The sequence below is a fragment of the Scatophagus argus genome, chromosome 10, assembly GCF_020382885.2.
Source record: "Scatophagus argus isolate fScaArg1 chromosome 10, fScaArg1.pri, whole genome shotgun sequence".
NCBI classification, from domain to species: Eukaryota; Metazoa; Chordata; class Actinopteri; family Scatophagidae; genus Scatophagus; species Scatophagus argus.
The window spans coordinates 3,760,389-3,776,857 of NC_058502.1; the positions used below are offsets into that span (position 1 = coordinate 3,760,389).

General features: G+C 40.7%; 1 protein-coding gene across 1 annotated transcript in view; it reads left to right on the forward strand.

Moving 5' to 3' along the window:
* Positions 1-6,885: 6,885 nt before the first annotated feature.
* LOC124066362 (contactin-associated protein-like 4) overlaps positions 6,886-16,469 on the forward strand; it is a 38,844-nt gene continuing 29,260 nt past the window's right edge. Inside the window, exons 1-3 of the mRNA XM_046402703.1 lie at positions 6,886-7,213; positions 10,889-11,082; positions 14,045-14,192. Coding sequence (XP_046258659.1) covers positions 7,018-7,213; positions 10,889-11,082; positions 14,045-14,192 — 538 coding nt within the window. The 5' untranslated portion in view covers positions 6,886-7,017. The remainder of the gene's footprint in view (positions 7,214-10,888; positions 11,083-14,044; positions 14,193-16,469) is intronic.

Consider the following 16,469-nt stretch of genomic DNA (forward strand, 5'->3'; position numbering starts at 1 on the left):
AAATTCTGGGTGAAAACGGTTTGCAGGATTGTGCCACCCTTTTGGTAGTCAAAAGAGTGGAGATGGTCAGAAAGCAGCAGAAGCAGGTCTTTCTGAAGTAACTTTAAATATGAACTAATGTGAATAATACTGCAACATGTTTCAGTGTTTGTGCTGCTGCCAGAAGAGAAGTGCAGTTGTGGTCTTGACATGCTGCCACAAACGTCTGGTTGTGGGCACTCATAAGGTTGTTGAGCTGAAATCCCTCACCGCATATGCTTCCTGAGGTGCTACCATGTTTTTTAATGCCCTTGTCCTACATGAAATGCAAGTGTGAGACACCGAGTAGACTTGCATCAGTGAACACAAGAGCAGCACCAACAGGAAACACTTCTAACTTCGCTGTTTCTTACAAGTTCCTGCCTGGAGTGCAGACATTTTTACACTGTTAGAATTCTTCACCACACTGAGGGTCAGGCCCTCCCGCCGGGGAAGGAGACAACCAGCAGTTTTTAATCTGTGGAGTACATATCAGGAGGGACATAAGGAGGAATCTGAGCCCTTTTGTTTGCCTGTCTGGTCCGGTCTGTATTTTGTGTGCAAACTGGAGACATTTTCCAAACATCTGCATGTCGGATTATTGATTTTTTTTCAATATTTGCTTAGTGCATTTGATTAATACCCCTGAAGCAGTCACCGTGATTGTGTCAGAGTGGCTTACACTATAAAAATGCAATAAATATACTGAATAATGCAGTCCGACATGATATTCAGCATAAAAGGCCACATGATTTGTGCTCAACATGTTGCCTTTCCCACTCATTCACAATAGAAGAATACCAAACTGTGTTGATGGTTCTTAATGACTGACAGTCATATTTCAATTGGTTTCTGGAACATTTGACCCAAATACGTTTTGCTGTTTGAACTCGGCCACAGACTCTGAACTCGAACTGTAGTTTCTGGTGTCACAGTCGTGTGCTTTTGACATCCACTGTCCAGCCTGGTGCAGGCATAAATGCATGAATGTAATGTCTGATTCCGTCTGGACAGAATCCAGGTTTCTGTTTCCCTTTCGATGTATTCATTCTTGCAAATTATTTGAGTATAAACATAATTTCTGCAAGACATAGTCATAGAAAATGAGTGGCACATGAAGACCTAGAAATGCTGTTTTTGAGCATCCAGGCCTGTGGATGTGCTGGTCGTCACAGCCCAGTAGCTGTCTGACAGTCAGGCTGCTTTCCCCAGCTGGAGAGGTGTGCTGGGAGGTCAGGACAAAAAGCTCAAAGTGCCCTGTCATTGTCAGCCAACTGATGTCTCAAAATTCCCCAGTAAAAGTGAGTGTGAAAACATTTCTCTGAATACGAAGCCTCTTTATCACTTTTAAATTAGACATTCAGTTTTTGTATTTCAGGCTAAACATGTCGCTGCTCTGCTACTGTTCTGTGTTTACACAACCTTCGTCATCTTAAATATAGATCCAAAGATCCTAGTTTTATTATTTATTTATTATTGATATTATTTCTACAATGGATGACTGTAATATCTGGATATCTAACGGCTTTGCTTCGAGACCTTTCAGGCACTCAGAATGTCACTTTGAATAAAAATTACACCTAAATATCAAAAATGTAAAATGCCATGTAAATGTACATAGCATGTACTATTTATGCTGCTGCCTTGCTAGCTTTCTCATCTTATCCTTATATTACATTTAAACTTTAATGAGTGCATCAGTGGCAGGAAAAAGAGGATACATCACTGTATACACAACTTCAAGTTTTAAAAGTTCATATTTTTATAGCAAATTTAATCTGAAGCAAGAGCAGCCTTGGGCTCTCTGTGACCATGATTTTTTTGTGAATTACGGCGCATGTTTGGGGCCACAACCTCACTGTGCGCAGAGATGCATGACTCAGTGGTTTCAATAAGCTCTGAAACTGTAAATCTGACTGCTGTTGTTTATTGTAGCAGATGCTCATCAGCTCGATTTATTCATGGTAACCAGTAACAACACGGTAATGTAAGGAGATATGAGAGGACGCTCACTGATGAAGCTCACTCTGCTGAATGTGAGAACTGACAAGGTGGAAATGACTCATGATTCACAACATCTCTGTTCAGACCAAAGGCTGTTCAGGTAACGCTGCTTCTGAGATGCTTCTGCAATGTGCTAAAAGTGAGCCAAAACGAGTAAAAATATACACATGCAGTATATATGTATAGTTAGATGTGAAAAAAAAACGGCGTCAGAGAAAAAGTCAGAGAAAAACCACCAGCAGTGACAGTTGAGCATAGCAGTTGTCAAGGTGGACTGTGTGGTTTCTGTTCTCTCGGGCTGGAAGCAACAAGATCTGAAAGACAAACTGTAAGATACAAGCAGATGCTGAGTGTTTGTGTAACCAAACATTTTTTAATATACAGCAAGCAGTGCTTACCTGTACGACTGGGCTGTTAGCATTAATGCAAAAGCTATGAAAATGTCATGTGACAATATCAATTCTAGCTATTACCGTCTCTTATACGTAAACTATGCGAATCACGTAAGCAGCTGGTGTAAAATGTTCAGTTCACTACAAAGGAGGCTCATATTGTCAGAAATGCCTCTGGCAATACGGCCAAAGTTACGGATTTTAATAAGATGGGACGAAATGTTAACAGCTCATATGATACTGTGTGTTCAAAGCTGTCGCATGAAGAGTGCAAATGTTTGTCGGGCTCAGTGATCAATACTGAATGTTTAGGGTTTCAGTGGCAGACATGCAGATGGATGACTCAGAATGGAAAATGCATCGTGTTATTGCATTTTCCCTTTTCAAGATCCTTCTGACTGATCAATAACGCTCATTAAATCCTGTATTGTCTCAGTTTAGTATAACCTTTTTCTTCACCTGTGATATGACTGTAATGGCATAACCAGAAGGTTGTTTTTGAACTGTAGAACATTTCACGCCCACATGTGTACATTTGTCAGTTTTTATATCTACTATAGCTGCTGTTTATCATCACATTATCGTGTGTCAGATGTCTATAAATTGTGGCATGTTGTTTAAAAAGAAGGAAACGTTTGGCAGTGCGACAATGAGGGATTCATGACCCAATCACTTCGGGTCATAAATTTGGGTCTCGGCACAGAAAACCTTGTATTTTAGATGGAAAAACAACTGACCAACTAATTTTGAAAGGCAAGCTCTCTTTACACCATTAGGGCGAAACCTCATATATAATTCCTGACTGAAATAGGTTGAAAAATCATCTCTCATGTCAGAACATTGAGACATGTTTGAGGAAGACTTCAGTAAAGCTTCTGGAATAAGGCAGAAAGATTTCCCATCTTAACGTTTCACGGAGTTTCCTTCATTAAATTCTCAGTCAGTGTTTAGCAGTTGGGGATCCAGCGTGAACTCAGAATTTATTTCCTCTTCCTGCTGGCGTTTCGTGGGATTTTGTGCCCCACTGGTTGCAGTCAGCAACCCAATTGCAAGTAAAGATTTTTTTGTTTTGTTTTGTTTTGTGTTTTGTAAATCCTCTGCATTTTCTGTCTCCAACGTGAACTACAGTAATTTTTGTTGTGGTTTCTCCTGCGTCTGTCAGCCGCTAAGGCACAAAGAGCTCTCGCAATTCAGGGTCGTTAAATTATTTCTGGGTCAAAATATAATGTATTGTTGCTATAGTGATAATCTTTTTCTATTCTGGTTGAGTAATGTTTGCAGCTCCTCTTGTATTAATTAGCGAAGCAACTTTAACCACTGAGAGAGAGAGGAGAGGTCATTCGTGTGGTTTTGGCTGTGATAGTTCAGTGGCTTCAGTGTTGGGCCATTGAGGTTATCTTGTGTGGGTTCATATACTCCTCTGTCAGCACTGTGAACAAGTCCACATCATTTCCATCCACAGATGATTAGTGTTTTTTGTGTGAGAAGCACAGCTTAAATTAAGACTTGCTTTAATAATAAAGTGAGTTCTGGTGCTTGAAAACTGCCTGGAAATGATTAAAAAATAAAAAAAATACCTTAATACCTTGTTTTTATATAAGTTTCTATGTAAAGCACAGCGGAGGGCAACTTAGCGGTTAGATATTTCATTCTTTTCAATGAGCAGCTTCCCACGCTGCATGTGGGTGAGATATATAGACAGTTCAATTTTTAACTGCATGCGCCATATTTGAATTTTAAAATGTCATGTCACATGAAAAGATGATACTTGTTATATTAAAACTTTTTTTCAGTTCACTGGGTTCTTACTGCCTGTGTTCTTGGATTCAGTGTCAGCTTAAATGTGGCAAAATGAAAGGCTGATTAAAGGGCCATTCTGTCAAACTGGTGCAAACTGCCGCAAGCAAAAACCCATTTAAAGCTCCTAAATTTCAGCTCATAAAAATGACAGAACTCATAAAGATGATTGTTTTTGTTTGTATTTTTTTTAAAGTTTTGCAAATTTTTCCATTGATATTTTTAACAAGGATATGTTGTTGTTGTTTTTTTATTTTTTAACTTTATGTAATATATATATATATATATATATATATATATATATATATATATATAAAATAAAAAATTAGTTCCTGTCCAAGGGCTCAGACTGCAGGGTTTTATCCAGTTCAGTATGACGTTTTTCCTGTTCTACAGAAAGGTCCATATACAACTACAAGCAAAGGATTTATATAAAAACCTGGATGCTGAGAAGATTTATCAGATGGCACCTTGCCTCACGAAGAAAACAAAATTTATACAACATGTCAAACAAATTCAAACAGCAACATTAGGCTGTCTGGACTCAACTGTTGATTGTCTGAGATCAAATAACAATCACGACTCAATATTCATAAAGGAAGCAAGCAACTAAGAAAGAAAAGGTTGAGTGTTTGTAAGACGGGAGGCGCACAGTTTCAGACTTAGAAAACCCCCATCTGAACCAAGCTCACACCTAAAACTCAGACCTTCAAAAGAAGTTTCACTTTCCCTATACGTTTTGCATCCTTCTTTTGCCGCCGACAGCAAGAGTGAAAGCCTTTCAAGTATCGATTTGGCATAATTAAATATTCTCTTTAGTATCCAGAGTCGTTCCCCCGCCAACAACGTGTTTTTATGAGATGAAGTGCACAGCTGTACAGAGTCAGACCTGCGTCTGTATGCAACATATCTATTTCACTTTCACAAGAGTACATCACCTGATCGGACCATATCTGATTTAACATCAGTTACTGTGCAAATAAATATTTCTCATGTCATTGCAGCACAGTAAGTTATGTTTGGCTGTGTTGTCTTACGTTTCCATAGTGTCATTCAGTACCTTTACTTTTCCACACTGTCAGAGTTATTACTGGTATTCAGGCTTTGTACCAGTAAATATTTCAAATTCAAAAAATAGATGATAAGAAATATGAGTTGTTTATCCACATGTGAGGATTTCACTCACTCAGCGAATAATGTTTTAATGTTTGAAGACTCAGGACCACCGTAATATTAGCATGCTTGGCTAAGTTACTGTAGCACTGACCTGTAAATGCAGCATTGTGCAAACAAAAGACTACAAAGAAAATCCAGCTATCAAAGTCCCATGAAAGATGGGCCAAAGTCAAACTCGTTAGTCACCCTAACAGGCAGAAATTCAATATCAAAGCTGCGAGGCCAAGTCTTATTAAATCTTGACTAAACAAAGTAAAGACAGCTTAAGATGCTTCCTTAATACCATCTCACCGAGGGATATCTCAGCTCATGGAGATCTGTGGCTGTCAGGGACAGAGGGAAGATTCATTAACGAGGGGGGAAAGTCAAATTTCACTAATTTAATGCATTAGTTGAAACATGAATGCTCATTACTGTGCATGCATTTCTGTGTAGCCTACAGCTATGACATGACCAGAAAATGTTTCAACAAGCATGTCCATTGTTCACCAAAATTTAACATGCAGCTTGAGGCAAACAAAACAAAATGTGCTGTATGAGTCCATGCAACCTGTAAGCTAAAAAAGAGAGCAAATTAGTCTTGTTGAGCAAAAGCAGTAAAAGATTGTGTGTGGTACACAAATCCTCCTCCGAGGATAACTAATCCACTCCAAAGGCCAGGCTGTCTCATTTATGTGCCCTTTCAGACAGTTAGAACGATGCATTTTTTAATCCAGCAGGGTCTATAGTCATAAGTGTTTATAAAAAACTCTGACAAAAGGCCTAATGAGTGAATATTTTCAGCACTGAAATCGAAGAGAGCATTCTTACTGGATTGAAGGAAGAACCACAACAGTTCTCATGAGCTTAAGTCTCCTGTTTCCTCTGTTCTGTGGTTCGCAGACGTCTGTCACAATCCGCTGGTGTCCAACCTACAGCCGTCGTCCTTCAGAAGCTCCTCGCAGCTGTCCGCCAGCCATGGACCAGGTTTTGCTAAGCTGAACCGAAGAGAAGGTGAGTCCCTGATGCTGTTTGGTGAATAAATCTGTGGTATTTACAGGTGTTCTGTGGTGGTAGGCAGAAGCGGACAGGAAATATCAGGGGCAGGACAGCAGGACTGATCGGCAGCTGTTCAGATTTTTCCTGTTTCTAAGCAGAGGATGTTCCCATCATTCACTGTGTTTAAAGAGAATCCAAAAGTTTTCTTGTTTAAGGGAAATTAAGGGTAGCACAGTGTCATGTTCCAACAACTCTATCTCTTCAACAGCTACTTTTCCTCTGCCCCCTGGTGTTTTAGCCAGCCTTGCAGATAAAATAAGCTATAAAAGAAAACTAGCCTGCTTCAGAGCTTTCTTTGGGACCCAAAAAGCAGAGACAGACACAATGGACAGTGGTTAAAGATGAATTCATTTCAACTAAGTAAGAAGATGATGATGGCTGAAGGGTGGGCAGAGGAATCAGAATCAGAATCAGAATTGTCTTTATTGCCATGTAAGTGAAGAGGTGAGCTGCTACAGTAGTGTCAGTAGTGTCAGTGCTGAGACGGGTGATCCTATGCACAGAGGACAAAAGGTCAGTAAAAGGATGAGGAATCAACACAAGGAATAAACTCAAGTAAAATAATACTGAGAGTGCAACTAGCAATTAGGCCATGAGTGAAGGTAGAGACACGGCTCTCCTGGTGTGGTTTGATGAGCTCACTGCAGACAGGTGTGGAGATCAACCAGGTGAGAGCAGTCCGGCTGTCCGGGGGCACAGTGGAAGGTGGAGACATGATGGAGACAGGGAAAACAAAGGAACTCGGGGAAAAGCCAGAGGTCAGAGAAGTCTCAGCTGGATACCTCAAGGTGAATAGTGAACAAACTGACAGGAAAAAGCCCAAAAGTACAGTGGTTATATCCTCCCTTCTGCTGTTTGTACATGTTTATGTTTTAGAAGAGTGCATCACACACTCTGCAGAAAGTTTGCTTTTTACCAGAAGAACTGACAAGAAAGTTGAATAAAAAAATTTTAAGAAAACAAACCTCAGAGCTGTCTGGTTTACACTCCTACCAGAGACCAGATCTGGATGGATGTGCTGTGGTGTCCTGGTCTTCGACACACCTGAGGATCTGGATGATTTTCACCACCTGGGAGACTGCAGGGAGCACAGCCTGCAGGTTGCTGTCTATGTGGTGTGTTTACTGGCGAAAGCTGTGAGCAAACACACCCACTGTGCTCGTTCACTTTAGTCAAGCCGCTCTGCCTGTTTACCAATGTGGGTTTGATCTGCCGTAAGGAGGATCAGATGCTTCTAAAGGACCATCAGACACATCTGAATGGCAAAACATAACTTATTTATCTGCACAGAAGAAAAAGAGAGAAGCAAAGAAACTGACAAGAAGGACAGTGAAGACATGTGACTTGACACAAAATCAAAGAAAATCAAGATGTTGGTGGATGAAAACATTTAATACCCTGCAAGCATCACTTCAAAAGAAAAGTATCATTGATTCATGCAGTTGTGTGTGTGTGCAGTCTCTTAAAGATACACGCAAACTGCTACAGATATTAAATGTGCGTTATACATAATATGTCTCGCAGTCTCTTCTGTTTCATATAGCTGAGGGTTTAGCTCATTAGCTCTTCTAATTCCTTTTTCCTAAAACCTTGCAGGTTACAATATGTTATTAATCCTCAGCCTGAGATTTAAAGAGTTTAAAAGTGAATTAGACTGATCAATAAATCTAATCCAGTTTTGAAAGCCACGACACACACCTCAGACGTGAAAAAAAAGGAACACTGATATTTAAAACCTTTAATTCCAGAGTCCCAGCTGTTCTGTGTAGAAGTCAGTGAACAAATTAAAAAACCCTGCTCGTTTTCATCTCCTTCAGCTGCTGCTAACGCTCCTCACCCTCTATAGTGATTCTCTGAGGAGCTGCCTCATTCTGAGTTAATTTACCAGCAAAATGAGCAGAGTCTCATAGAGGCAACACACACACACATCTCTGTTCAAAACGAGCTATTTTGGTTTCCTGCAAACACAGTCTTCTTGCACTATTAAACTGTGCATTAACCCATAAACGAACATTGTTAATAATTCAAATTTTACTTCAGCTCCTTAACTGGTCATCATCTACATTCAGGATCAATCGCTGATCACTAATTAAAAGCTTATGAAATACAAGAAGCATATTTTCCTTCTTATGAAAGCTGAAGTGAATGTGCCTGAAAGAAACCCCCAAGCCTCTTAATGTTCAGGAACATTTCCTGCATGGGTTCATGTGTGAATGGGAGCAACATTCAGGGAAATCTTTTACCCCCAGTTTCCCTCTTCAAGTACTGGCACCATTTGTGAGGAGACACGTCTTGTCATATCTTTTAGACAGGCGAATGAAATGAGCTAAGACTGAACATGAAAAGAAACAAAGTCTGATCTTTTCTCGAATCAGTGAAAAAGCAAATGACAACAAAGGAGGCCTAAGTCACATCCAAGTCCTTCATGACTCACATCTGTATGATGATTGATTACAAATGATTGCATTTGTTGATATTTATGGCCCCGTCCAGTTTATACTGTGATACTGCCAGGCTCTGTCCATCTGCCCAGTGCAGGCATAGAGATCCGTGGTGCTTCTCCTGCAATCACGACATCCAGGACATTTAATCTGCCAGGCTTCTAACTGTTCGAATTTTGCTCTTGGGTGCAACCTAGATATTGGATTTAAAACACTAATCTCTGGTAGTGCTGTAGTCTCTCAGCCAAGTCAGGAGCCAAAACACGCCTTTGGTGGTGAGACGACTACTCTTCCGACTATAAGATGCTGGCTCCAAGAACCTTGGCTGCGTTAAAGTGAGTACAAAAAAAACAGGCTTTGGAAATGCAAAGTCGATGAAGTTTTTCCTGTGCATCCTGGGGAAATTTTGAAACTTCTTGCTCCTATGAGAAGATTCAAAGGCATAAACGAGCACCAAAGTGATTTTCCTTTTTACCCAAAGGCTGTTGCTCAACCTCTGACTCTGCTGATAACCAAGTGGCTCAAAAGGCAGAGAGCCCCGACTCGAACTCAGACTTTGGTACAGATATCAATACATTTCTATAATCTTTGGCTGTCACTTTGAAAAGAATTGTAGTGCCAAAAGGATGGCACTGATACCGTCTGTGGTTGTCATAATTAATTAGAGATTCATCCTCAAAGTCACCCACGAGAGAGCAGTTTTTAAACTAAAAAACACATCTCAGCCTGTCTAATATGACCGTGAATTACGGATGCTATTACAAAAATACAGGAGTGTTTTATGGTGGACTTTTTTCTTGCACTGCTGTCTCTATGAGGATCATTATTGAAAAGTGAGAACATTTTGTCATTCCTATACAAGACTGCTAAGACTCAGTTTGCCCAACTCTTTCTTCCCCCACGGAAAGGGGAGAGTAGTGACAGATGGTGAAGAAGAAGAGGTGGTGTGACACATTTGAGCAAAAACGCTTAACAAACAGGGGGGGAGGCTGATGCTGGGCAAACCATTGATCAGTGGGATAAGATGCTCAGAGGATGCCGCAGGGTTCGTTGGATCTTCAAAAATAAAATCGCTAAAATTGTGATTTTTGCATTCAGTGTTTTCAACCAAGATAATTTGCTGGTGTTCTTGAGGTTGTGTTGGGTGCATTTTTCTTTATTTTCTGTTTACATTTCAAGTCCTGTGTTTTTAACTGCATTTGGTGGCACATTGCTGGTGTCACCAGCTGTCAAAAAGTGTCCTCATGCGTGCCGCAAACAAAATGGGGACCCACTTATAAAAACATTCCCTCTTAACTCCACCAGCCCTCCCAAAGATTAGGAGAGATCCACGGTAAAACAGTCCAGGAGAATGATTTAATCAGGACGGTCAAAACGCTGGTCTACTCGAGGCAAATGCACGGCCTCACAAATGTGCATCTGAGGTTGTGACAGAAAAATGTCCCTTTGGAATGACTCAGCACTTTCACCTGTGCACAGTAACACACACCTTTTGGCATATTAATTATTTAGTGTGTCTTCCTCCTATGGTCCTCTGCCCTGGTGCTCAGGTTATATGAATGTCTGCTGCCAACTTTAATATTGTATAAAGCTCGCAGTGTTGACCATAAATGCCTCAGCTGCAGCTTGTATTATGCACAGAACCGTCCTCAAGCTGCAGATTAAACTCTTCTGACTGCTCCAAATTAAACATCATAGCAATGGGTTGATAAAGTATTTGCACTCAGGGCTTTTAAACTCTGGGAAAAGTTTGAGTCTGATTAAATAAGTTTTGTGAGATATATCCTCTTTCAAGAAACAAGTGAACTATGTATGGGTCTGCATTTGTCAGGAAACTTTTTTAATTTTACTCTTTTACTTTCCTGAGAAATGTGTCCTACAGGTAATGTTATGAAAAGTGTGCTGTTATTCATTGTGTTTTTGTTGTCGTTTTGAATAGTCCAAATATAATTTGAATTTCAAAATAAAGAGCCAGAACATCAGTTCTTTAAATGACACACAGATGTCCTTCTCTCCCTCCAGGAGCTGGCGGTTGGTCGCCTCAGAGTTCAGACGGATATCAGTGGTTGGAGGTCGACTTGGGTGGGCGGACACAAATCACCGCTGTTGCTACCCAAGGCCGCTACGGCAGCTCCGATTGGCTGACGGCCTACCTGTTGATGTTCAGCGACACAGGACACAACTGGAGACAGTACAGAGAGGAAGACAGTACAGGGGTGAGTGAAGCTAGCCAGACAGCTGCACATGTAATATAGGAAACATGAGTAAAACTGACTGTTAGGAGGAAAGTGAGTCTGTGACTGCACAGTCAGAACCAGCAGAGACAAAAGGTCTTTTTTACAGAAGACATTTTGACGTAACATTAACAGTGGCTCCACTGTGCTGGGAGAGCAGCTGTTCCTGTAGGTCCTCACAGTGTGATAACATCATCACTGAGTTATTACACACAGCTGTCTTTCTTTCATTACTTTGATTTGAATTTTTGGAGTAAAACAAACCCTCACGGTAGAGAATAGAGAACACAGTACCATTACGCAAAATACCAGAAACACAGGAGGCTCGCGTCCCAGTCCAGAACAAAAAGGAAGTGAAACATGAGATCAGCCCTTCTATGAGCGAGAACAGCACAGTTAACTGAAAAATTAGCTCTCACTTAGATGTCCAGATGATCTCTGAAACTGTCTGGGATGCCAAAAAAAATAAATAAATAAATAAATCAAGCTCACAAAAATACTTCCTGTTTATTCAAATTTATAAAATCCAGCAAAGTTACCATCTAATTCGCTCCTCTTCACTCAGATTTTCCATCACTCTTACCTGCAGTGTTGACCACATTACACTTAGCAGGTGAAGGTGGTCAAGCATTACCTTGAAGCTGGTTGTGCAGACACAGGATTCTCCCCATTACAGCAGCACTGTGACAAACAGCTTCAATTTAAAGTTGATGAGAGAAAAGACTCTCACAGCGAGGGTAAAACTAATGTCAAACTAAGACTCCTTCAGAGAGAGAGAACAGAAAAAAGGCTTCTCACGGCTTAAAAGCTTGTTGATTTCACACTGAGCATAAATCAGGATAAATCCACAACGTGTCTCAAAAGTCCTCCTAAAGCTCCACGCATTAGTCAGCCTGGTTTATTATGGCTTTCGGGGAACAGAGTCGACTGCTGAGCTGCTTCATCAGTCACAATTCCTCCAGGGCGGCTCTTTCTTTTAAGCTCAGAGGCCAGAGTTTGTGAGGCTGAGTAACATTATCTCCTCCTCTGATTTTCTCTTCCTGTCTTCACATCCACCGCAAAGGTGAGAAGGAGCAGGTGGTGCTGGGAATCTATACTCTCCTAATCAGGGAACGAAGCATCCTTAAGGGTTAATGGAAGTAAACAAGTTGAAGTGCATCATAGATTTCCCTGCAGGACAGGCAAAGGCAGGTTCTGTTAATCATCCTGAAATGGAAATATGGGCTCAGTGTGCCAAAAGGGAGACAAGCCAGAAACTGAGAGTGGAAGATGAAGGTGTGGAGGATCAGGTGATGGATGTACAACATTTACATGAAATTTACTGAAACTGAACAAACTTTTACTGACAGTGTTTTAAATGGATAATTTTGTGTCCATCTCCTATTTTTTCTTATTACTAAGTTCTGAAGTCAAGTTCTGAAAATAAAAACTAGAAACTTTTTTGTTGAACTAAGATGAAATTAAGAAAAGTGCGTTGTCAGTCTTGCAAATCAAACTCAATCAAACCACATCTACACAGTGAGGATGAAGCAGAGGAGCTCCTGCACGATCCAAATATTTAATGTTACGATTTTAAATAAATCTCCAGGGATTTAAATTTGGACATTTTGTAATCCATGCTGCTTTAAAATAGCCATCAGAATTTCACCTGAGGTTAGTAGAGTGAGTGAACTGGTTTTATCAGAGCTTTGGTTTCCTGCTTTGCTTCCTGACTTCTCCTCAAGCCTTCGCCACATTTTACTTTCTTTCAGTCCGTCTGTAATCTTGGAGGATTTTCGACCTTTACTCAAGTTATTTTTCAAAAGCCAGTGCCTCAGCTAAATGAAGTGTTCCCCCCAAAGCTGCAAGATCAGTATAACACAGACTTCCAGATTTATTCTGACATTTAGGAGGAACAGTGACACAAATATGCAGATGTCCTTCAGTAGTCACACTCCCTCAAATCTCATTTGTTAACTTTCAGCCTCATTTAAAATCACAACATCAGGTAGAAATTCAAATATCTTAATCCTGTTCAGAAATCTTTCCCAGCATCAGTGAGGTCAGAGGTCAGGATCAGCTACAGACCAGCAGCCTGGAGTCGAGGGAGACTCAGTGGCTTCTTTAAGGACAATGCAGCAGGGTAGACAGGACATCACTTCTCAGCCGCGTTACTGTGGAGCTGAATTTCTTCTGTTAACTGTATCTTTAGTTTACAGTATTTGCATATAAATTAAAAAAAAACGATTAAGTGTTCAGAGTCGGCGTGACGAATGAAGTTTTTATGTGAAAGATTAAAATGGCAAGATGCCAAGAGAGAAGAAAATCCAGACAACAGTTTGAAGCAGATGTAATTCAGGTGGAACACACACTGAGTCATAAAGATATAAAGATTTAGGCACAATCAAACAAAATATTGTTTCGTTACGTGACATTATTTTACATTTGTGTGAAAAGAAGCTGAGCCACCTGTAAAGAAAAAAATGACTCAAAGTAGAGAAAATGGACAGAAAAGTTGATAAAAGGGCTTAAGATCAAATCCAAATTGAAGCTGAAAGGTGAGAGAAGCCAGAAGGAGCAGGGCAGCATTGCAGAGGTTAATAAATGTTATTCTCCATGGACCAAGTGTTTACCAAAGCGTCTAAAACATATAAAACTACAGTGAGTGCTTCACAGATCTAATTTTCTACCTGATTGAGGAACCATTCACCAGGAACGTGGCCCGTTCTCCACAATATTCCCTTCATTAAGAGGAAAATCAAACGTAGCGCTTCCCACACAGGCCTCGGGGACTGCACCTCAGCTTCAGTTAAAGAAAGTGAAAGAATTTGGTCACTTGCTTTTGTTGACTACAGTAAAAGATCCAGAGGGAGAAGTCTTTGTCTTTGTGGATACAAAAAAGCAGATGAAGGTGGGAAGCCAGACATTTAGCTCACAGCTGCTGTTGATGCATTTTTCTTTCTAGGCATTTCCAGGTAACAGCAACGCAGACAGTGTGGTCCAGCACAAGCTCCAGCATCCAGTGATCGCCCGATACATCCGTCTGATCCCCCTGGACTGGAATCCCAATGGTCGCATTGGACTCAGGCTGGAGACCTATGGATGTCATTACGGTGAGTTTGGACTGTTTTTTTATCCTCAACTTGCAGACGTAAACTGAAAAGATGACAGGATCATCTGCACCAGAACAGATACATTCTTATTTCACTGCCTTTGTAGGCCTAAGTGAACAGGACTCTATAATTAAAGTCTGAGGGAAAAAAAATTATATTTGCTATTTCTCTCATCTCATCATAATCTGTGGTTCTGCATCTGTTGGGTCGCGCTGCAATGATGCTGAAGTCATGTAGTCTAAATCAGTGAAAGAGGTTTTAATATTCTTGAAGAAGAAATAAGAGACGATCGGGAGCAGATTAAAGGGCTTGATTTCTACTTTCTTTTCAGCCGTTGTAATATTTCTGTTCATTGTATGTCCCACAACACTGTTCAGTAGTTTAGACTCCACCAGCATGACATAATTTCTCAAGCACTAGTAACCGTAATACATCATGACATTTCCACTGTCTGAATGGCATTCACATCATTTTGTTTCAGTGAACGTGTTTGTCTTCACTCATCCAGCTGTATCCTTTGGCATTTTTAATCAGCTGCTGTGGCTGACACAAAGGAGAGGAAGGGGAGTAAACATCTGACTGGATCAGCTCACACCACCTCCTCCATATTCAGATAAAAAGAACCTCATATGCACACTATATAGACAAAAGTATGCAGACACACTTATTTTTGAGGCTGTTTTTCAAGGTTTGAGCTCAGCCCCTGACTCCCAGTGAAGGGAACTCTTAATGTTTCGGCGTACCAAGACATTTTGGACAATGCTATGCTTCCAACTTTGTGGCAACAGTTTGTTGAAGGCCCTTTTCTATTCCAGCATGACTGTGCCCCAGTGCACAAAGCAAAGCTCCATAAAGACATGGTTGGATGAGTTTGGTGTGGAAGAACTTGACTGGCCCACACAGAGCCCTGACCTCAACCCCATCCAACACCTTTGGGATGAACTGGAATGGAGATTGTGAGCCAGGCCTTTTGGTCCAACATCAGTGTGTGACCTCACAAATGCTCTGCTGCATGAATGGGCACAAATTCCCACAGAAACACTCCAACATGTTGTGGAAAGCCTTCACAGAAGAGTGGAAGCTGTTAGAGCTGCAAAGCTGTCTGTGTGTTTACAATGAGACGTCATTAAATTCACAGTTGGTGTAATGGTCAGCTGTCCCAATACTTTTGTCTATACAGTGCATAGAGAATACACAACAACACTAATTGGAGATGAGGAGCAGCAGATCAGGGCTGGTTAGGAGTGAGCCACACGTGCCAAACTGAGAGAAGAACAGAAGAAATGTGGGTGAAGGATGCAGGGGAGGAAACAACAGCTGTGGTTATGACAGAAATAGAGGACGTCTTCCTGCGTCTGCCGTTCGGCAGGGAAAGTTTCATTATGTGACATGAACTCAGGCAGAAGTAATTTGTCTGTAAGAAGTCAAGCCAGTGTGAAAAGTTAATCAGTACTCCCTCGCCTCCAAAGAGCGTTTTCACAGACTTGAAAATCCATCTATGTAATTAGATGCAAAAACAAACTCAGTCCAACTCTGCAGACAAAGGCAGTGAAAAATGAAAAAACTACACACGACAACAAAAGTGTCCCCAAAAGTGAAGTAATGACATTTGCAAACTGGGAGACAAAAATAAAACGACATTGTGATATCAAAACATGAGGGACTAATCGAACTCCGTGCATGAAATATTGCTACAAAACAAAATGTTTTTGTAATCCTGAATGAATTATCCTAGAAAGAGCGTGGCTGGTAAAAATAGCAAGAGTGTCTGCTTATCAACGAAACGGCCGCTCTCAGCTGGAGGAAATCACCTTTAATTAGACTTGTTTCATCCAAAAGGTGTACAAGAGGAAGAGGAAGAAAAAAAACATGACTTTTAGGTTTGTACCATTTCCAGCATCACTGTCAGCAGCAAAGGCTCACATGCACTGCATGCAGTAATTGATGCATCTCTGGTGACATTTCTAATTTGATGCTTCGATAGCGACACTGTAGGCGTGAGATTTGTTGCGCAGCAGCACTCAGCACAATGACAGGAAATGTTAGTGTATCATTTTCTTTGGGGTGATATGACAGATGCTCCGGTCTAGTCTATAATCTGCTTCTCATATTCAGACATCAGCTTAAATATTAGCTTCTCTTGGTCGACATTTTGATTTGGCTTGATCAGTCTTTAGCAAACACCTGCATTTGGTTTATGGCTCTCAAACTACACTTATTGATCCATAATGTGAATAATGACAAAAATGAAAATGAACAAACACACAAACATGCCAT